Consider the following 22807-nt stretch of genomic DNA (forward strand, 5'->3'; position numbering starts at 1 on the left):
ATAGACTTACTTGGTTTAACACAAAGGGAGTTTTGCATACGAAAATTTCCAAAACATCAGGACTTCTCTAAATGGAGATTTGGATATTGAAGGCCTGATTTATATAGCACCATTTAAGAGAATTTTGCTTTTAAATTGATTCTTCTTAGAAAAAATCCAGACACTATTTTTTTAAGCCTGTGTGTTTAAAAAAATTTTTTTTTCTAGTTTCAGCCATTTCACATTTGAAAAATTACATATGTGGTTGTAATTCATAGCAATGGCACTGAACAAGTTCTTCATGTTGGCATATTGTTTAATCTATATTTATGCTGCTTCCAATAAAAAGGTAAGTTTAAGAAAATTTGCTTGGCAAAAAAAAAAAAAACAAGGAAAGTTCCTAACACCTAATGTTAGAGTCTTCGTGAGATATGTCCTTAACAGGAGTGTTTCTCCTCAGATATATCAACCCACAAAATGTTAGGTAGCTTTGTCTACTGTCCAGGAAGAAAAAAAAAAAATTGACTTGAGTATTTTTAATTATTTTGCCATAGAAGTAGCTTTAAAAAATCAGCAATCCATGGGCGCCTGGGTGGCTCAGTGGGTTAAGCCGCTGCCTTCGGCTCAGGTCATGATCTCAGGGTCCTGGAATCGAGTCCCGCATCAGGCTCTCTGCTCAGCGGGGAGCCTGCTTCCCTCTCTCTCTCTCTGCCTGCTTCTCTGTCTACTTGTGATCTCTCTCTGTCAAATCAATAAATAAAATCTTTTAAAAAAATCAGCAATCCAAATTTTCAAAAGAATATAGCTTTAAGGAAAAAAAAACATGTCTGTTGGTGCCATTTTAATTTGCCTGACCAAAAGTACAGGAAAAATTGTATCTATATGTCTACTTATGATTAAATGAAAACCCTATCTGTGGAAATTATGACCTTATATTACATCATTAGCTTGTTCTTGTACTCAATATTGGGTCCATATATGAAATTCATCAAAAGCCAGGCCTTGCAAAAAAAACCAAACCAAACCAAAACAAAACAAAACAAAAAACCTAAACAATTGAGCTCCCCCAATCAAATCAATGCAGGAAATACACATATAAAAAAAATCTCCAAGGATTAACATCATGACTATAAAATGTGTGTGTATTTACTTTTATATGACTTGAGTTCATAATTTCAAGGTATGCAAAACTCTTTTGTGTATTTTGCTGTTAGACTTTTCTTAGAAAATGTGAAACACCTTCACCCAATCACAAACCATATACATTGCTCCATTGTCTCTTTTACACTGAGTCTCCTACTGAATCCAAATCATCCGAAGAGAGGGGGCGATACAGGTCCTGTAAGATGAAGGGCGGTATAGATTTGTTTACTTGGCTTTTTTGGGTGCCCTGGGGCTCTCTTAGGAGTGGAGCTATAATGAATGAGCATCCTTGGTTTCTAATGTCATCAGACCTTTCAGAATCTCCAAATTTGGGTCAGAGGAAAGGTAATGACTGAGAAACCATTTAAACAGATATAAATGGTGCTTATTTTGCCTTATTGGCTTGAACTGCTTCTGAGCTATTGCCTTCTGTGTCCTGCTGAGTTTTATAACCCCTGATGGCTGTCCAAGCCAACTCCACTACTATGTGTCTAGGCAATTCTTCCTTGAACATTTTCTTCCCATTGTAGGGGGAAGAGGAGTGTGCTTACCTCACAAAATAATCTGTCAGGAACCCCAGAAGGCATTCAGCAAATTCCGGTCACAGAGCAGTAACCCAAGTGTTCATTTGCCTTGCGCGTTAACATTAACCCAGTAAAAACTGTCTCTCCAAAATTTTGTATTTGGAAGACAGAAAAAATGCAAGCTTGACCTCACCTTCCCTTCTCAATGTTCTTCCGGTTCTCCAACCACTTACCAATCACCTCCCTTTTTCCTCCCTCCACCCCTTTCTGCAAGGAGATCTCTCAATTGGTAGCCAGGCAACCAGCTCAGATCTGCAGACGGTCTAGAATCCTGGCTTCTTTTCTATTTTGTACCACCCACTCCTCACATCATCTGACTGATCAGATAATCTACACAAGTCAGCCATGTGGGAGTATAATGGGGAGCTTCATTCAACCTACACACCACACCACATTTCTTCCTGATGTATTAAGAAATAAGACCCCAGAAAATTCATGGATGGAAAAGATCCTCTAAGATCTGCTTCTGTGACCAGTTAAATGCTTCTAGACAGCAATTTAAATAATAGTGTTTTGGAAAAATAGGGAGGTTGTTTGGTACATTGCCACCAATGCTTTTATGAAGAAAAATATCTGGCCTGCAGACTCTTATTGTATATGACTACTCTAAAATCCCCAAAGCTGTAACATAAAAATATGATTTTGAAAGAAGGAAAAAAAAGCTGATTAAGTCATCATAATTAACATAGATAAAATAGTTTCTTCTTAATCGTGAAGAAAGTGATCAAATGTCTTGATAGTCCTTTAAAAATTAAAAAATACATTCTTATTTTTTAAAGCAAAGTAGGCAGTGTAAGAGTGTGTGTGTGTGTGTGTGTGTGTGTGTGTTGGGAGGTGCACAGCCAACTCATTTTCCTGGCCATGTTGCTAGGCAACACAGAAGAAAAAATAGAACTAGCTACTGTTTTCCAATTTGCAATAAAAAGAGTTAATTTATTCTTTGAAGTCTCTTCTTTTAGCACTTGCCATCTTTCACTTATTTCAGTATTTCCTGCATAGGAGTATAGCCAACCATTGGCTATACCATTATTTGAAACAGGATTAACCAAATTTGAAACAGGATCAGTTTTTAGGGATATTCTAGGCCCATTTTAACTGGGCGGGGTTATTTGATGTAGTTGCCTCCACACCAAGATGAAAGCTTCTCTTGCTAAAGCAGCTGGGAATGTCTCTGCGCACTGACATGGTACATGGATGGAGGATGTTCATTTATGGCCGAAATTTAAAAGCCTGGAAACTGAACCACCTCTGAATTATCCAATGCTCTGCTGACAACATGTGCTCAATAAGTGTTTTCAGATGAGGATCAACCCTTTGTCTCCCTGAAACAAATGGGATTATTTTTCCCTCTCAAGTAGATGCTTGCACTGGTAGTTTAAATGCCACAGTGAAGAAGCTACAAGAGAACCACCCCTTATAATCATTTCCCAAGTGCTGGCAATGTTAATTATAGAAGCCACTGGCCACACAGCTGCTAGTCACTGGAGAGAAATGTCCTGCCTCATCTGGACAAAATCATAGTGACACCGAGAGTGCCGAGGGCAGAAGAAGTAAACTCTAGCCTCCTTCTGCCAACACAGGGACAGTTGGGCAAAGCACTTTGTATCCCCACGATGGAGGTCTCCACAATTAGCAAGCAGGGAGAGAAGCTCAAATCCATGGCAAGGACTCTCGGTCACCATAATTTAGTTTCAGCAACTAAACATGAACTTGATCCTGAATTTGAGTTTAATTTGCTCAAAGGATGGAGAGGGATTAGTATGCCAGGTGTACTAAAGCAGACACTTCAAAAGAGAGACTATTCTTGGGAAGAGCACGACCTGTGCCGTATATGACTGCCCCTACAGAAGGGGGCCTGACGGGGTAGCATTTACTAGAAAAGAATACCTTCCTTCCCCTTCCTCCACTCAAGGGTAGACGCTTAGGGGCCTCCCTGAATTTTGCCAGTTCTTCTTTTAGTAGTTCGCTAATGATTCCTGTACTTGAAAACGCCAAACCAGACTGTGGCCAACAACAAACTCATAGGGAAAACACTCAGATGGAATGGAAGAATAGCGTTTTCTATCTGGAAAGAGCCTCTTTCTCATTTTGTTTTTCCAACTGAGACTCGGAGAGGATAACAGACTTATCGAAGGTAACAGCCATTTAGTGGAGGACCCGGTGCCAAAGCTCAGGCCTCGTCAGAGAATCTAAACCCTCGACACCTGAGGCCGGGAGGCTCCGTGGAGAAAGACAGCACAACCTGACACTTGGTGGGCCAGGTGCCAAAGGGACCGGGGTCCGAACGAGTCCCCTGCCCCTGCTTTTAGACGGCGGCACGTGGACGCAAGCTTGCGGGAGGCTTGAAGAGAAGAGCTTCCATCCTGGATGCAGTTTAAAGTTATGGAACTTAGAAGTTTCATTTTAAAGCACATAATAAAAGAAAGCAAACTAAGAGTCCAGTCTCTGGGTTCAGAAGCCTCCGAGGAGCCCTTTCTTATTAAAATGTTCAGCGAGCGCCACCAGAAAACCTCCCAAGAGCACGTGTTCCTCCCCACCTTGTTCGTGAAATCAGGACAGTAAAAGCCTTCCCTCCTCTGCACCTTCCTCTCCTTGGCACCTTCCCAGCCCTTTAATCCCTCCGCAGTATTACTGGAGAAGACACACAGTGCAGGCTGCGAGGGGATAAGAACTGTAGTTCTTCCCCATCCCTAGGCGTGGAGAAATGAACACTCTTTCCAGTAACTTTTTGACTTTGGTCTCTAAGTTCAGTCAACTTCTCTAACATTACACAAAAAGCTAATAAAATAAATAAATAAATAAATAAGTGATGAAAGAGAAGGCGCTCGATGAGGGTTTCATTCACAAATACACATGTCATCTGTACCCATCCCCCTGAGCCATGGACCCTAAGCTGGTTGGACCACCATTCTGTGCCAGAAAGCAATTCCCCACCATGGCCCCCTTCTCCGAAATGACACTTCTTTTCCTTTTCCTTCTTCAGGAAGGCTAATGGTCAGCGATGAGGTCTGATGAAACTCATCACAACCAAGGAAGCTTGCAAACCAGTGCCAATAACGTCTTTGCCCATTCAGGACAAAAAAGAGGTGGCGTGTTTAAAAGTGAGGCAGCAACTGTTGGCTCTTCACAGAGCTAAGCTACGGACAAATTGAGAGAAAATAAAAACCCCGAGTTCTAGCTAAGAGAAACCATAGTCACCGTAAGTGACCCGCCACTGGTCACCGCCTGCCCTCACCTGGTTATTACTTAGAGACAAGCAGGGCTCTTGGGAGCTGGCCCCTGTGTCATTCTGCACAGAAGCTCAGGCAGGTCTTAAACAAGGAGCTTGCTTAGTTCCTTACCCTCTGCTTCCGCAGGCTTCCCGGGCTGGTGGGTGATGGGCTTGGCGACTTGCCCGAGCGTGGAGTAGACAGCTGACTACCAGGGGTTCCATTAACTAGAAGCGAAGAATCACAGAGAGAAAAAAACGGCTTGTTAAAATTTTTCATGACACATCGTCTTCTCCGAGGAACAAGCAATTATAGAGGGACATTTGCTAAAATTCCGACACCTTTCTATCTGTCGTCCTGAAAAACAGCTTCCGGGAATAATCTTCTTCAGAAATTCATGGTTTTGCTAATCCTGTGCTAATTATAGCATCAGGTTACACAAAAATGCTTAAACACGTACTCGGGACAACTTTCCCGATGAATTTATTAACTGCACTGACAGATGGGGTTAAGGTCCTGAGACATTTTCAGTGGGATTCACCCTTAATTCTGTAGTTGAGCTTCCCAGCACCACCCAGTAGGAGTAAATATTAGAAAAGCTCACAAGTGATTTTCCTAGTGCCTTGTTGAAAAAAAAGACCCTTTCTTTTTACAGTTAAGAACTCACTTCTAGAAGCTCCCCCGTATCCACTTGTGCCCTATATACCCCTCCGGCCTAACTCTGAAGGACCTGCCTTCAACGGGACAAACTAATTGTCACAGACACTCAGGAACTCCTTGCAGTCTGTCTTCACTGCTCCTGAAAAGAAAAGCTGCTTTCTGATAGGTTTAAATCACTGGAATTCTCCCCGACTCTCCAGACTTTTTATACAACATGATCACTAAATGCCATCAAAGCCACAGAACTCAAGAAAGCAATTCTCTTCTCTGAGTCCTATCACCTCTAGGCACTGATCACACACTCCGGAGACATGGCTTTTTAAAGCTAAATGAGGTTGCCACTCTGCCACCCATACACAGGACAACATTTTCACATGTTTTATATCCACAGTCAACGAAGGAGAATTATTAGCCACGAGCCACACACACACTATTGAGGGTGCACGAGAAATCTTTTCCATGAAGGAGAGCAAGAATGCATTGAACTTACCTTCTATGAGTTCTAACATGGACACAGTCTTAGGGTTTAACCTGGCAAGAGCAAGAAGCGAGATCCCTTCTCAGCACTAAGCCGAGCGCCCGCGGAACGGGAAGGCAGTTGGATTAGTTAAGGATGGCTAAGGCTGCTCCCAGAGCAGGCTGAATGAGACGCAGGATTCATCAGCAGATGCCTTCTCTGCGTAAGGCTGACGTCTTCCAAGCAGCAGTGGGAGGTGCGGGTTCTGTCTTAGGCTACATCAAAGGTGTCAATTAAGCCTCATGCCACAGCGGAGCCACCAGCAGCCCCCACCCCCGACACCACGGATTCCCGGAAGCTGGAGCTCTCGGGAATGAAGTGCCTGGGGGGCAAGAGGCCCAATGACTCATCCGAAAATCAAAATGACAATAACTTCTAAGACCTGGTGACTACTTGGGTGATAAGGACACCCGCACACCATCGGTGGCCCAGTACAATGTTTATTGGGTTTTCACAATGTTTGCACAAAAACTTAGTGCCCAAGAGAGTGGGAAGCTCCTTGTTTTGTCATCTCCTCTAAAGACCTTTTCAAAATGTCACATAACCCATGCTGCCCTCATGTGTCCTTTTCCCTTTGAAGTGTATTTAGCAACGCCTTCAAAACAACAACAAACAACAATGGGGGGGGGCAGGGAAGCACTGAGAAGGCTTTAATTTGCTTGCATTCTACCGCCCTGTCTCTGTTTAAAGAACAGGGTGCTCAGGCCTCCTCATACTGGACTTCCAGCCTTTGGCCTCTGCAGGGGCAGGGTGGGACACAGGCAAGGACTGAGGACCCTTGGGCCTGGGCAGAATTTACAACTAACAAGGCAAGAGATCCCTCTGAGTTGACAGAAAAGCAGGTTCTGTGAAAGTCAGATTTTCTTTGTCCATTTCTCCACTTTACATCTCTACATCACACCTAAAGGTAACCCAGACTGGGAGGAGGTGGGGGGGTGTGGAGCAAATGGGGAAGCAAGCAGAGTATTAACATTTTTTACTTTTGATTCACAAATTTTATAAAGCTAATGGGAAACAAAGAAAAAGAGAAAGTGGCTTCCAGGATGACAGCCTTAGTCTTTTCCAAAAGCAAAACAAAACTGCAACATGTTTGCATTTGGTTAAGTACCTGTTCTGTGTGCATCTCAATTTATCAAAGACTTATTTTCTATGCAGCAGTAAATGCACTTAATTAAGCAGGGCTTTTACGAGTGCACTTACAAGCATATGTGTATACATTAACTCATTTAACACAGTAACTATGAGGCGGGCACTATTCTTTTTAGAGAAGAGGAAACTGAGGCATAAAATGGTAAGCGACTTGACCAACAAATATGGGGACAGAGCCCCAAATATAACCAATACAACCCAGAATTGGCACTCCTCACCACCACATTCCCTAAGGCGCCAGCCTGCTAGTCTGCAGGGAAATCAGAAAACAGAGCTAGTAACCACAATAAAGTACTTTGAGGGGGGAGGTTTTGGGTGTTGCCTCTGAAATCCTAACAAACAATGGTGTCAAAGTCGCCCTACACCCTATAGAGAGGGTAAGGAAACCCAAGCTAAGTATTATTAGAAGGATTTTGCAGGTGAAAGAGGGCACAATGAGGGAAAAGTGTTCCAAGGCCAGGGACTGTTTTGTGGCTGGGCCTGGGGAAGGGAGGAGTGTGGCGCACTGAAAAGACCTAAAGAGGTTGGACTAGCTGGGAAATGGGCAGGAGGGAAAGATACTTACTAATGAAGGTGAAGGAGTTGGTAGGGGTCCCATAATGCAGGGCTTTAAAATTCATGTTTGATTCTTATCCAAAGGACAATGACACCCTCTTGAATGATTTTAAGCAGGAGCCGGGAGATTAGATTTGTGTTTTTAAGAGCTCTCAAGAGCTCTTGCCTGTCAAGAATGGATTAGGGGAGAATAATAAATGGGCTGGGGGCTATCCCTAAGGAGACTGCCTAGGCAGGAGCGAGTATGGCACATTTAAGTGTCCCATGGTCGTAGGGACAGTGTGGCTGGGTCGGGGTAGTGGCATGGGGGTAGAGGGAAATGGAAACATTCAGGAGAGATTTTAGAGGTTCAAAAGTGTAGGACGTGGTCATCAATTGGTTGAAGAGGACTGAGGCAAGAAGAGAGGGAGCAAATTGGGAAGGACACAGAGAATTTGGACATGTCGGACTGAAATCACATATGTGACATCAATCGTGCAGGGGAGGTTGGTAGACCTTGTCCTGTTTTCAATGCAGTAACTTGCCCAAAGATGAACGTTTGGAAAGCTTCTCAAAGAACTGCACACCTTCCCCATGATGGCCTGTCCTGACACGTCAGGTTGTGTCTAGAACTTTTGTCCCCCGTCTTCAGGGCTAAGGACCTCTGGGTTTTCTTCTCTCTCACTGGGACACCTCTTTCTTCTAAAGGCCCTGGACTCAGGGCTTCTCCCTCTGTTGCCCTCTCTCCAGAAAGAGAAAGCTCAAGTGCCAAACAAGCCAGTTACTATCAGCCAGTCTTGGAACACAACCTGCTTCCAAGTTGGAACGGCCTGTATTCTTAGGGTCAGAGTTTCCATTCAGACCCTTCCTCTTGGCCACCTAAAGAGCGTCTGCAACCTCTGAAAAACGGGTCTTGACATCCAGACGCTCCCACACACCTTACTGTTGAATCACTGCCGGAATACATAATTTTATTTCATAAGTACGGCTGACACATGTATTGAGCTCAGTTGTTCTTCATCCCGTACTACCCAAAGTGTCCGAATGCCAACAGAGACGGCTTTGCCACCTATTTAGTAGAACTTATTAAAATTCAAGAAACAAAGGGCATTACTCTACAGAGTTAAGTATTCCTTTATTAAAGGATTCCGTATTTCAAAGGGGGAAGACGTCAACTCAGTGTGGTTGTTTTTAAGTGGCCAAGAAGGTCTAAGGAGATGTCTGGGTTCATTTTCCTTTAGTCCTGGATCCCTCACTCTTCTCGTGACGTCCTGAATGAGAAGGGCTGAACTTTAGGCTGGGTTATTCACAGATCCCATGAGGATCAATCATGTAACTGGCCCCAAAGAGCTGTGTATGAAAAGCCCTAGTTTGTGCTCCTGCCTTTTGTCCAACTGAGCCATCAACCCGAGCCCACTGGGGACACAACAGCATGAATAGGTCACTGGATGTTACTCCTCCCAAAGGATCCAGCCATACCTTTCCCTTTATCATTTCAGAGAGATGATCCTACTCTATTTTACTCACTGAAGCCATAATGGGTAGGTGTCCGACTCTGTTTATCGGCCCCTGATTCCCAAAACTTATTGAATAGGAAGTTACTTAAAAAAAATCTCTAGAATTCAGAAACACTTGGTTTATTTTTACTAATTCATTGTTCCTTTTAAATGACTAGACCCACATGTATATAATTTAGTAATGACTTTGTGAACTTAAAGGGTTTCCTCTCTTTACAGTTTTGGTCTTAAAAGTCTCAGACCACATGTGGAAGCTAAATGTTTAAATGTCTCAAACTGGTTCTGAAATCCCAGCAATCTCCAAGCAAGATTACCTAATTACAAGGTCACTTTTTATTTTTATTTTTTTTAAGATTTTATTTATTTATTTGACAGAGATCACAGATAGGCAGAGAGGCAGGCAGAGAGAGAGGAAGGGAAGCAGACTCCCTGCTGAGCAGAGAGCCCCATGCGGAGCTCGATCCCAGGACCCTGGGATCATGACCTGAGCCGAAGGCAGAGGCTTTAACCCACGGAGCCACCCAGGTGCCCCTACAAGGTCACTTTTTAGACATGAACATCTACCTTGTCCTTCCCCTACCTCCTTTCTGCACGTAAGGTGGCTCGTGTATTTGTGCTGCTGCCCTTGCAGAACAGGGAGCACAGCTGTGGATCTAGGGGGCAGGGATTCAGGCGTGTTGTTGAGATCTAACTGCTCGCCTTAGACTTTTTCTCATTCCCTGATCATGGAGGAGGCTATAGATACTCTAAGATCTCTTTCCCCAGCCCTTGTCCATTGCTTGCCACATTATTGAGAAGAAGAAAAAGAAACAAAAGGCAGATGGGGTCAAATAAGGCCAAGAGAAAACAGACAACTATCTCATGGGGTGGAGGGTTGGGGGACTCTTGGGGGAAGATGCTTTTTTCTAATTCTATCTTCATAGATGCTCAACCCACAGGTGAGGTGGATCTCTAAATTTCTCTGTTTATCTACATTTCTTTTTTTTTTAAGATGTATTTATTTATTTGGGTGGGGGAAGGGCAGAGGGAGAGAGAGAGAAGGTCTCAAGCAGACTCTGCACTGAGCACAGAGCCCAGCCTGAGGCTCGATCTCATGGCCCAAGATTACAACCTGAGCTGGCACTAAGAGTCGGTCATTTAACCAACTGCACTACCCAGGCGCCCCTACATTTCCTTCTTAAACTGAAACAATGGGTCCAATTCAAATGGACTGTCTGCTGAGAATAATGGGAATTGAGGAGTCCGCAGAAACTGTGGAGATATGGGAAGTGACCCGGCTCTATGAAGTATTTTTATTATTTTTCATCAAAGAGACAGAGAGAGAGACAGCACAAGCAGGGGGAGTGGCAGGCAGAGGGAGGAAGGCTCTCACTGAACAAGGAGCCTGATGTAGGACTTGATCCCAGGACCCTAGGATTGTGACCTGAGCCAAAGGCAGCCTCTTAACAGGCTGAGCCACGCAGGCGTCCCTATGAATTAATTTTTTAAATAAATATTTGTAAAAAGGCCCTTGAACACCAGGAAACCTAGGCAACTTGAACAGATCCTAGTACTTCTCAATTCACTCATCTGGTCCATTTAACCAGTACTTACTGTGAACTTGGAAACACTACAGAATATAGAGTGTGTAAAGAAATCCTTTTCTCAGAAACCTTATACCTAGGAGGGTGATATGATATGTCACCTACAGACTAGGAGCCAAATCAATTGTCACTGATGTCACAGGTAGAGAAGAACCTAAACAGCAAGGTGATCAGGGGACGTTCAATGGACGTCATCTGGGCCAACTGGGTGTGTGCCCTTTGGACAGCTGAAGGGGCAGAAGAAGGCTCCTCGGATTCTGAAAGGTGCAAGTACAAAAGCCCAAGGGGTATCTGGTAGCAATGTAAATTAGTTCACAGGATGAAGCTTACGTCCAGAGGAAAAGGGGGAGATAGAGCTGGAAAAGAAGACTGTGGCCAAATCAAGAAAGTTCTTCCTATGAGAATAAGGAGTTTGGACTTTCTTGGGCAAACACTAAGTCATGGCAATGAGTCTGACCTCAGTGCGCAAAGCAGATGTAAAGGACAGAGGAAAAAAGCAGGGAGGAGGCCACCTCGCAAGCAGTTTCTGTAGCCTATGAGAAGCTGGAGCCCTAGGACAGCTCTGCAAAGGGGAAGCCAGGAAGACTAGCGACAAACTGAATATAGAAGGGGAGGGGAGAGTTGAAGAAGATTTCAGGGGAAAAGGGGAAAAATTTAATTCAGCAATAAAATAGGGTCATTGGGAGACCTCTGATTTAAAACAATGAAAATGTGGGGCACCTGGGTGGCTCAGTAGCTTAAGCATCTGGCTTGTGATTTCAGCTCAGGTCGTGATCTCAGGGTCATGGAATGGAGCCCTGCATCGGGCTCTGTGCCCAGTGGAGAGTCTGCTTCAATCTCTCTCTCTCTCTCTCTCTCTCTCTCCCTCTCTGCCCCTCTCCCTACTCATGCATGCTCTCTCTCTAAAGTAAATGAATGAATCATTAAAATAATACAAATTAAAATTATGAAAATGCGTCAGCTGGGATCCCAGAACAGGCTGTGGTTATTTTGAAGGAACTAGGTGTGTAAGGGCACCTTTGATCAAGGTGGATGAGGGTCCTGGGACTGAAGGGCTCTCACCTCCTCTGGTCCCCAAGTGGGTGCTCTGCCCCCCACCCTACTGGGTACTGCAGGATGGCCTGCCCTTACAGCTGAGCCTGGGAGTCAGACCTGGAGCAATTCTATAGTGACCTCCTCTCCCCGACCAGGGACAACATGCCTAGAGGATCCTCCACTGCCATATGGGTTTGCCCGATAAAATGGATCTTTCACGGGTCACCAGTGATGTCCTCACTGCCAAGTCCTATGACCACCTCTGAGTTCTCATGCTACTAGACTTAACATCATTTCTGGCCTCTCCCTTCATCTTGAAACTTTCTGCCCTGTGCCTTCTGTCACTGCTCTGTCAAGGTTCTCTTGTCTCTTCTGATGTGCTCTTATAATTGCAGATGGTCACCATGCTTCCGTGTCCATCCTTACTCTACAAACCTTTCATTGGAATGGAGGGAGAGGCATCCTGCATTTCTAGTATTTAAATCATTACTATATGCCATGATCTCTCAAATATCTATCATTGGTTCAAATCTGACTCAAACATAGCTCCTTATTCCTAATTGCCTACTGATGTTTCCAAAACAACTCACACTCCACACATCTGAAATGGACTCACCCACCACTCTGCCTCAATGCTCAAACCTGCTCCTCAGCGCTGTTTCCTTTCTCCTCTTCTGTCCTCATGTCCAGTTAAATTCCTGATTCATTTCCTTTTCAAAGTCTACCCCATTCCCAACATTGCCCTTTAAATTCCAGCCTGACAATTTCTTTCCAGGATAACTGCAGCGGCCTCATGGAGCCTTCCATGACCCTTGGCCCCTTGTGTAGCCATTCTCTCTACTACTGTACCACTGTTCCTAAAATTCAAATAAAAATCAAATCATGGTCTTACTAAAATTCTCATTCATCCCCTAATATCTACAACAAAACATGCCTTCATGAGCCCAAGCAATACACAACCAACGTGGCTACCACCATCTTCTCCAACCCTTTCTTCTAATCTTATCATCTGTATTTATCGGACTAGCCACTGTTCCTTAAGTACGCCATACAATTTCATGCCTTTGGGCCTTACCTCACATTGTTTCTTCAAGTGGTGATGCCATCCTGGCAGGATCCTTCAATTTGTTAAGTCCTTTTCTCTTGGAAGTTTTCCCTGACCCCATGAATGAGACCTAACCCTCTGGGCTGTCATGGCACTTTCTACACTATTACAGTTAAGTGGTGTATATATATGCTTATCTCCCAACTTGAAGGCCAGAATATAAGCAACTTGAAGCCAAGAACAGTGGTTTAATCATCTTTTGTATCCTTGGGACCGAAAACACACCTGGAACACAGCAGATGTTCAGGAAATATTCATTTAATTAATATGGGGCTTTTCCAGTGAGGAGTTCATAAAGGCAACTGATATAGGCTGCTGCCTGCCCCCTACAGAGAGTGGCTCAAGATAATGGTTCAAAGCTTTGAAGAATACCTCTGGAGACACTCACCAGCTGAGGGTGAGCACTAGCAGGAATTGATAGGTGCAGGGAAAGAGAATGGAAGGAGGACTGAGCTTTACATGCAAGAGAAAATTCTAAAAACACAAGAGATGACTCATCAACCCCCTTGATCTTCTTGGTGCATTTGGTTTTCAAGAATTCCCTCAGAACCCTAAAACCGCAAAGATCCTCCACAGAATGTATAAGACTGAAATCTACATTGTAGGAAAGGACTAAGCTAACAAAAAATAATAGTCAGAAAACTGCCTTTGAAGGTGTTTGATACAAATCAAAAAAAGTTGACATATTGGACTAGAAAGCTGATTAAAATTCTCTTTGCTTCCCCAGCTTTGATTCCTGTCTTATCTACATATGTCGCATAAAATATTTTTATATAACTGTAAAAAAGGAAAATCTGCATAGCATAAATAAGAAAACTTTAGGATTTCCAGAGTCATATACAAGTGTGAAGCCCGGGGAGAACAGAATGGTGCTTCAGTCATGGTAGAAGGTCATTAACTAAGTCACTCAACTTTTCCCTCCATCATACATTTACCCTTGTATCTCCAGCATGCAGCACTGCTGGTCAATGGTGGAATCTCAGTGCATATTGGATGAATGAATGGTTGTTGCAGGAGGGTTCCTGCTTTAGACGACAAACTTGTAAAGGGCAAGAAAGTCCATCAGCTTGTGCTTGAATTGATGGCACCCACTGGGGCTCCATTATGTTTGCCATTGGCTTTACAGAGAGTCTAAAGAGGTGTTATTTTATGATAAAAGGGTGACCATCTGTTTAAACGGAAATAAAAATTCTAAAGCAAACATAAAACCCCGAAGTTCTTATAAGTGATCCATGAGGAGGTCAAAATTTTGAAATCTGTAAGTTTTAAGGAGGACTGCCATAATGAAAATTCAAGGTAGGTAAATGTGGTTTTCTTTACTTTTAATGTTTATCTTTAATATTAAGAAACCAATATAAAGCAAAACTAAACATCTGTTTTTATTGAAATAAAATTAGTGCATAGTATACTTTTATTTTGGAGATATTTTGTTTTAACTTCCCTGTGCAGATAAAGGAATTTGTTTAAAAGAATTTCACTTTTAAATTACACAGTTTATGAGACGTCTGTGTTCCAAAGATAAACACACATGAATAAAGATTCAACCCATATTAAACACTCTTTATGGTACTTTTATATATTCTTGTTTCTTTAAGAAGCAACTAAAAACCCCTTTTCCCATTCCTTAGTGATAACCGCCTTCAATTGTCTGGGGGCTCATTACTCTTCATGTGCGTTATTAAGGCTCCTGGTCTCTCTTTTTCTTCGAGTTTCAATTGCCTTTTTAGACTCTCTCTGTGAAGAAGATTAATAATAATTCAATAGGTATGTGAGTTATGTTATCTATAAATTATTTAGGGGGCTTGACCTATGTGCTTCTTGAGCATACAGGCTGTTTCTTTCATCTCTGCATTATCAGTGCCTAGCAAATGCCTGTACTCCTTGCTTCTGAATGTGTCAATGAACACCTTACATTAATAAATCATCTCTAGCTTCTTTCAGTTCCAAGAAGAAGAATGAGTAAGGGACGAAGGGAAGATTTATAGGGGATTCTCATTCTTGTTCTACCACTGACTTACAAGGGAAAGTTTCTGTCTACCACTGACCATACATCATGAGGTTGGAGTGAATCATTTCACCTCCTGGAATGCTGGTCCTGGGACGAATACTTGGGCTTCTATTGCAAAGCGTTATGTTGTTGTAAACTGCACTGTTAAACTAGGTACTGTATTAGTGATTTCCTGGAGATCAAGTCTCTCATAAGTGAGGTAAAGAAACAGGTATCAAGGATGGCTAGCCTGCCTGGTCTGAAGCACTGGCAGCTCCAGGCACCAGCCTGGAGCTGCCATGATTAACTGTCACTCTGGGCCAAGCAGTTACCCCAGCCCTCACTGCTTCCTCATTTCTAAAAACAGGCTATATTATTATATAACAAATAATATTATCATGTCTTGATTGTAGTTGGAAGTTGGTTAGGAGAATCAAAAAAGATCGAAGACAGAAAAATCCCATGTAAACTCTGATGTCATTTAAATATAAGTATTATCATGAACAGCAGCACGGCATGAAAACTGAGCAAATCCCAACTTTGTACTATGCTCTAATCTCTGTATAATGTAGGATGATGAATATTGGAAGTAGAAATTGAACAATTGCAACAAAAATGATTTCAAACTTTGAGTTGATACTTTAGGGGGAGAACCTAGATTCTTTAATGTTAGAAAGTCAGGTTCATTGGTGATAATTGGGTTTGGGGCCACATCAGCACTTAGGGGTATGAAAGTAAAATTATCCACGTTCTAGTCTTTATGATTTCTGAAAAATAGGGACCAGGCCATTTAAGAAAATGGTGATGCAATTAATGTAGAGATAATTCAGTGCTCCTTTCTGCTGGTTTAAGGGCCATGCTTAAGTGGAGCTGGGAGTCTTAGGCTAGCACAGTGGAGGGCACTGAGGCAGGCATTCCCTTACCTATCATCTGTGACTGCCCAGAAAAGAAATGGAAACTGGACTTCCTAAACTCTGGACCCAGGGAAATAGAGTGGTCTTGGGAACGTTGACATAATCCACAAATTTGTGACTGGGTATTGCTGCTCCGTAAACCTCTCTCTTTAGAATCATCCAGAGGAAGGTGATAAGATGTGGCAGCAAGTCGGAGTCAAGGGACAGTCATTGCCTATTATAAGCTGTTACACAACAAAGAAATGGTTGCATGGCATACTTTCTAGATCAAAATACAAAACTTTCTATGCATAAAGACCTTACGTTAAACAAAATGCGACCAGTGCCCCTTAATTAATTTTGACCTAGAAGACAAAAAATACCTCGAGCGAAGTTTACTTTTAGAATGGATTCGGGTTTTCCATATAAAGTATCATGTCATCTGTGAAGAGAGAGAGTTTGACTTCTTCTTTGTCCATTTGAATACCTTTTATTTCTTTTTGTTGTCGGATTGCTGTTGGTAGAATGGATTCAGATTCTACTCTCTTAATGGAAATGACAGTACCTGGCAGGGCACACCTATCATAAATTCCAAGTTAGTGCTGGTCAGATCAACCAGATTTTAACTAAAGTTGAAAGGGTTCAGGGAAACAAAAGAGAAACGCTTGTTTGAAAAAAATCTATTGATTCTGAGGTTAATGCATCCTTCCCATTTTAGACTATTAATTTTTTTAAAAGATTTTATTTACTTGACAGAGAGAGAGAGAGAGAGATCACAAGTAAGCAGAGAGGCAGGCAAAGAGAGAGGGGGAAGCAGGCTCCCCGCAGAGCAGAGAGCCCGATGTGGGGCTCTATCCCAGGATCCTGAGATCACGACCTGAGCCAAAGGCAGAGGCTTAACCCACTGAGCCACCCAGGCATCCCATCATCCTTCCCATTTTAAACTTCTAAAAAGGATAGTTACAACTGTTGGCAGTGACGAATAGAAATACATTCATTACATTTGCCTGTCTGCTTTTTAGAGTTTCTGAAATTACTTTTGGTAAACAATACATTCATCTATATTTATAAGATTATAATTAGATATATTAGATATATTATATTTATAAGACTTATATAATCTTAGAGATGCTGAGTAGTGATTATGTTACCAGTTAATCCTAAAGCATAATAAACGTCCTGTATTCATAATTATCTTTTTAAAATTAGATTCATGATTCTTTTTTGTAAACTCAAATTTTAGATTCATTTTTGGAGTAGAACAGGTTTTTCACTATTTGCAAAGTTATTTCTGAGTCGCAAAAATTCTCTCTCCATGTTTTTCTCTTGCGTTCCCTCATTCAATCTTGGCTGCCACAAATCAGACAGAAAACGCGAGGACACTTCTTTTGCATCTATAGTAGAAAACTCAGCAGCAGACTGTAACTACTCCAGATCTCATGATAACATTCTTCAACATGTGTATGATAATCTGAGTTATCCCCCTTCCTTGACTTATGAGGACTAAATAGAAACAGAAAAAAAAAATTTCTGCCCAAACCTAGGAGCACTTCACTGCCGGCCCACAGGTCTTAAATATAAAACCTGTTAAACGAATAAACAAACAAAAATAAAAGCAGAGCTAGACCCATAAATACCCAGAACAGACTGATGGTTGCTAGAGGGAGGGAGTTGGGGGATGGGCAATATGGGTGAAGGGGAGTGGGGGAAGCAGGCTTCCAGTTAAGGAACAGATAAGTCACGGGGATAAAAGGCACAACACAGGGAATGTAGTCAATGGCATTGTATGGTGTTGTTTGGTGACAGATGGGAGCCATACTGTGGAGAGCACATCACAATGTATAGACTTGTCAAATCACCATGCTCTACACCTGAGATGAATGCAACATTGTGTGTCAACCCTACTTCAATTAAAAAAAAAAAAAAAAACTAAATCAACATTTTAAAAAACTGTTAAAAACAATCACAACAGGGGTGCCTGGGTGGCTCAGTGAATTAAGACTCTGCTTTTGGCTCAGGTCATGATCCCAGGGTCCTGGGATCAAGCCCCACATGGGGCTCTCTGCTCAGCAGGGAGATTGCTTCCCTTCCTCTTTCTCTGCCTCTCTGCCTACTTGTGATCTATGTCTGTCAAATAAATAAATAAAATCTTAAAAAAAAAACCACAACAAAAAGTCAATAGCTATAGTGCTTAAATAATGCGTATTGATTCTGTTGAAATAGCTATACTGTAAAAGACAGAAGAATTTGGCTAATCATGTGTTATTAGATGTTTACCCCATTACACCTGGTATATACTAAGAAAAAAGAGAAAAAAGATAATTGGATCTTTGGATTGGGGACTAATTTTGTTTTGTTTTTTTTTATGTCGTTGTTTTTAATAGTATTTTGATAGTATTGCTAATGTTTCGGGTACTATGGGGCTTCTTTCTCCTTTCCATGTTATACTAAAGAGCCAAGATTTTAGGGGCAACAGGCCGGCTAGGCCCAAGATCTCTTTCTTCCTTACTGCTCCATGGGGGTTCACTGGATAGCCCAGGTTTGCTCAAAGGAAATGAGCAGTGTTCTTTGGTCCAGACTGAACCTGTTCTGAAGAGCTCAGTTTTAGCCTATGGGCTGGTTAATGAACAAGCTTAGTCAACAAGGTTAATTTGTGGATCTCTACAAATGTGGTCTGTGTGGTGGTATCTCTCTTGAAGGCAAAGACTTTCCCCCATATCTGTTTCCAGGGAAGGGTGGTCTTCAGACCAAAATTCTCTCTTGCCCGAGGTAATCAGTTCTCTGAAAGTGGGTCATTGTAACCTGGGTCTACACTTCATGGTGTCTAGAACTCTGCTCTTGGGTTGCCAGGGTTAAAGATGGACATTGCCCCTCGGAAGCAAGCAGAGGCATGGAAAGGAAGTCATCCCTGTCATGCCAATAAAGGAAGATGAGCAAGCTGTATCTTTCACTAGATTATGCACAAATGACTCCTATTTATTTCCCTTTTGATATCTGTAATTCATTAGTTCTCAAACTTGGACGAGCATCAGATTCACCTGGAGGGCTTGTGAAAACCGAGATGGCTGGGCCCTTGCTCCAGAGTTTCTGATTCAGTGGGTCTTCGAAGGAGCTCATCAAGACTGCATTTCTTTTCTTTCTTTCTTTCTTTCTTTCTTTTCTTTTCTTTCTTCCTCCCTTCCTTCCTTTCCTTTCCCTCCCTCCCTCCCTCTTCCTTCCTTCCTCTTTCTTTCTTTCTTTCTTTCTTTCTTTCTTTCTTTCTTTCTTTCTTTCTTTCAGACTTTATTTATTTATTTGACAGAGAGATAGAGAACACAAGTAGGCAGATCAGCAGGCAGAGGGAGCGGGAGAAGCGGGCTCTCTGCTGAGCAGGGAGCCCGATGTGCGGCTCGATCCCAGGCCCCTCAGGGGATGGTGCTACTGCTGGTCCAGGAAGATGCATTTTGGGAACCACTTTCTGAACCCACTGATTCTCATCATATGGTGCAAAAACCATCTGATTAAAAATTGTCTAAAATACTTGCTAAAACATAGGTTTGTGGAAGTTTATGGCCCTCGGTCAGAATCTGGGGCGGCCGTCAGAATGACACTTTACTGAGCTCCCAGGTAACATTCACGCATTCTGAACTTTGAGTCTCAATACCTTACCCGTTAGCAAAGTCTCATTTCAGGGTTCCATCCAGTCTGGGTGAGCTACGTCATACTAAGGAAGGAGTTCTCAGCCCACCCTTACACGAGGAGGAGCCAAAAAGCTGCATCTTAGCGCCAGCTATGATATGAGACACATTCCCTGGCTGGATACAACATAGGACACGCTGTGAGGAGGCAGTGGCTTCCCATCGTTACCACCCTTTGGGGGAGACTCAGAAGATCTTTGGACACCTGTCTAGGGAAGAGCTATAACCAGTAAAAGCCCAGAGAGAAGGTAAATCTCAGAGAACCAAGTTGAGCTGGGTGTTCCGGCTAGCCAGCTTACTAAGAGCTCCTTTTTCCAAGACTCACTTTGGAGGTTATAGTATTTTTTATTAGGAAAAACAGATCATAGCTCCTCTATTTTTAAGGCTGGAGGTATAGCTTACACTGAAGTGTAACAGCTGGTGAAGGATGCCAGAGGCAGGCCTCGAAGCCCCAGCTTAGAGATCTTTGGATGTGCCTCTGGGGCCACCCTGGTGGTTACAAGAAGGCCTCCATGTAGGCCCCAAAGGTCTTTGCCTCTGTTTATAAGAGCTTCTCTGTCTGCACGAGATTAGGGACAATCACCTGGATGTATGTATCATTTAATAATTCCCATTTAGGGGCACCAGAGTGGCTCAGTGGGTTAAAGCCTCTGCCTTCGGCTCGGGTCATGATCCCAGGGTCCTGGGATCGAGCCCCATATCAGACTCTGCTCAGCAGGGAGCCTGCTTCCTCCTCTCTCTCTCTGCCTGCCTCTTTGCCTACTTGTGATCTCTATCTGTCAAATAAATAAATAAAATCTTAAAAAAAGAAATTCACATTTAACAGTTTATATGATTTAATAAATAATTCCCTTCGACAGTGAAAAACACCTTATTCCTGAAACCAGACGGAAAAAAGAAAAAAGAAAAAACCAAACCAAACCCAACAGACACCTAACGGACGCATGTCATTTTTAAGACCAAAGAAGAAAGATGCAGGGCTGAGATGGTCATTTCCTGAGTCTACCTCCTGTTCTAGCACCAGCACCAGAGCCACTGAGAGGTGGGACACAGACCAGAGCCTCTGCAGCTTTCTGTGCCCCAGGCTCGCGTTCTCATTGCTTTTAGCTCCAAAGTCGTGTTGGGGTCCAAAGTAAAATAGGTGTTACACGCAAGTTTAGCAAAGACAGATTAGAAACTCCTCATAAGCCAGACCCACACAGAATAAACGTCTTGACGGAGACTTGTAGAGTTGGGGGCTCTTAACCTGAAAAACGGATTTTTTTTTTCTTTTTTTTTAGTAGAAATGAAGCAAGTCAGTGGTATACTTCTATTTGTGGGCAAATCAGGGTTTCCTGAGTCTTTGCTTAGTAAGTTTTCCCAAGCTCGGTGCTTTTTCTTAAAGCTAACCTGTTAGACTCTGGCAAATCTGTTTCACCACTCCAACTTGTTCTAAAATTGTAAACTGGAATCTCCTCTATCTTAAAAACCTCACACTCTGGGCTTCACACACCCTCTGCTCATCATGCATCAGAAACAAGACAATTTCTTCATCTCTGTTGACGCTTTACCTGAGCTGGTTGAGGCAGGGGATTTGCTGCGCCTGGAAGGTCCTGGGCTCTTGGTGGTGCTCCTGCGGGATGATGAAGCTATTTTGGTGTAAGAAGTGGACTTCACCACTCGACATTCTGGGGGAAAGAACAACAACCATAGGTCATTACAGGATCATGGCACAAACCATTCAAAATGCACAGTAAACCTGGAGACAGACATATCTGGCCCCCCTCAGTCCTATCGACTTCCTGCCAGCCCACTGCTTATCTAGAACAGAAGAACCAAGAAAACAATGAGAAAAGAGCACAGTGGGCGTTTTGGACATCGAAGTAAATAATATTCTAAGCCTTCTAGTTTACCTTGTTTACAATGATATTTTGGAGAGATTAGGGGTAATAGCTTGGTAAAAGGGTGCATTTGTTGGTTTCTCTCCACCCACCTCCTGCGTTATTTGGGTACATGTGTTTCTTTCAGGATAGATCGTTCTTTCTTCCAAGAAAAATGTTAGACAAAAGGTCAATCTCATAAACCAAGATATGTTGATGGAGGCTTCCACCCATCAGGTCCCAAAGTACTGCTCTTGGGAATCCTTGCAGTAGTAGCAATGGATTTTTTTTTTTTTTTTAACGATATGTGAGAAATGACAGCATTCACTCAAAAGAGGTAAACTCGGCAAAGAGATGACTTCACCCTGCTACAAGGACACTGTGTGAGTGTGCGCCATCACACAACTGTGCTTATAGGATGGTTCTTGGCCTGAGGATGTAAAACAACTTTGCTTTTATTAGATTTAAATCTTTGGTGTTTGTGTTCTTGAAATTTAACACTAAACATCTTAAATAGCAGAGAGTTTTTTATTTCCTTCCAAGTGAGCTGCACTGACCAGTCACAATGTTGTGTAAATCTACCCATCTTATTCTGAAGAAACCACTTTTAGTAACTAAAAAATATTTTTATGCTTGTACTGATAATCAGTGTTCACTGTGGGTAGAAAAGTATAGAGGATATTAAAGAAAAAAACCCTATCCAGTGATACTTTTTTTTTTTTTTTTGAGGGTGGTATACAAACTAAAATTTTCTAGAATTTTTTCTACTCAGTTTCTATTTAAACAACTTTGAGATTAGTCTGTATATGTTGATCTGCTACTAGCCTTTTCATACCATGATATATTGTGAGCATTTTCACCCTGTCTTTAAGGGAACATTTTACTACATGGATTTGCCATAATTTGCTTAACCAAATTCCTACCATTGGGTATTAAACTTGGGTTCAACATTTCACCATCATAAATAATCCCACGAATAACACCCTTCTAAATGAGCATGCAGATACCTGATTATTTCTTTAGGACAGATTTGGCCCCTGGCACTTGAAATTTAGTTTCTAGTTACTGGAAACCAGGGGGCACATTTTGGATGCTTAACAAATTCTGCTGAAAGAAGCAGGATTGTGAGTCTAAAGGGGAAGCACTTTTGAAAAGCTTTGACCAACTCCCCTTTAGACAGGTTGACTCGAACCGTACTTCCCTCGGAGTATGAGAGTCGTCATTAGCCTAACCCCTCACACAGTTTACGTTCTATCGTCTCAAAAAATCTTTAGTTTCTACACAAATATTGGACTTTGTTGGCCTTAAATCTGAATTGGTTTGATTACCAATAAAGTTGTATATTTTCCCCCATATGCTTGTTAACCATTTGTATC

General features: G+C 42.4%; 1 protein-coding gene across 5 annotated transcripts in view; it reads right to left on the bottom strand.

Annotated features, from left to right (window-relative positions):
* Positions 1-22807, bottom strand: part of DCLK1 (doublecortin like kinase 1) — a 342607-nt gene that overhangs the window by 70911 nt on the left and 248889 nt on the right. For 4 of the 5 annotated variants that reach the window (XM_032880060.1, XM_032880062.1, XM_032880059.1 and 1 more), the window contains exons 5-6: positions 21123-21239; positions 5048-5142 (exon numbers count right to left, since the gene is read on the bottom strand). In XM_032880060.1, the coding sequence (XP_032735951.1) occupies positions 5048-5142; positions 21123-21239 (212 nt within the window). Of the gene's footprint in view, positions 1-1012; positions 1319-5047; positions 5143-21122; positions 21240-22807 lie in introns of those variants that run through there. The other variant, XM_032880063.1, reaches the window with a different exon arrangement.

The sequence above is a fragment of the Lontra canadensis genome, unplaced genomic scaffold, assembly GCF_010015895.1.
Source record: "Lontra canadensis isolate GAN:19392208 unplaced genomic scaffold, GSC_riverotter_1.0 scaffold67, whole genome shotgun sequence".
Classification (NCBI taxonomy): domain Eukaryota; kingdom Metazoa; phylum Chordata; class Mammalia; order Carnivora; family Mustelidae; genus Lontra; species Lontra canadensis.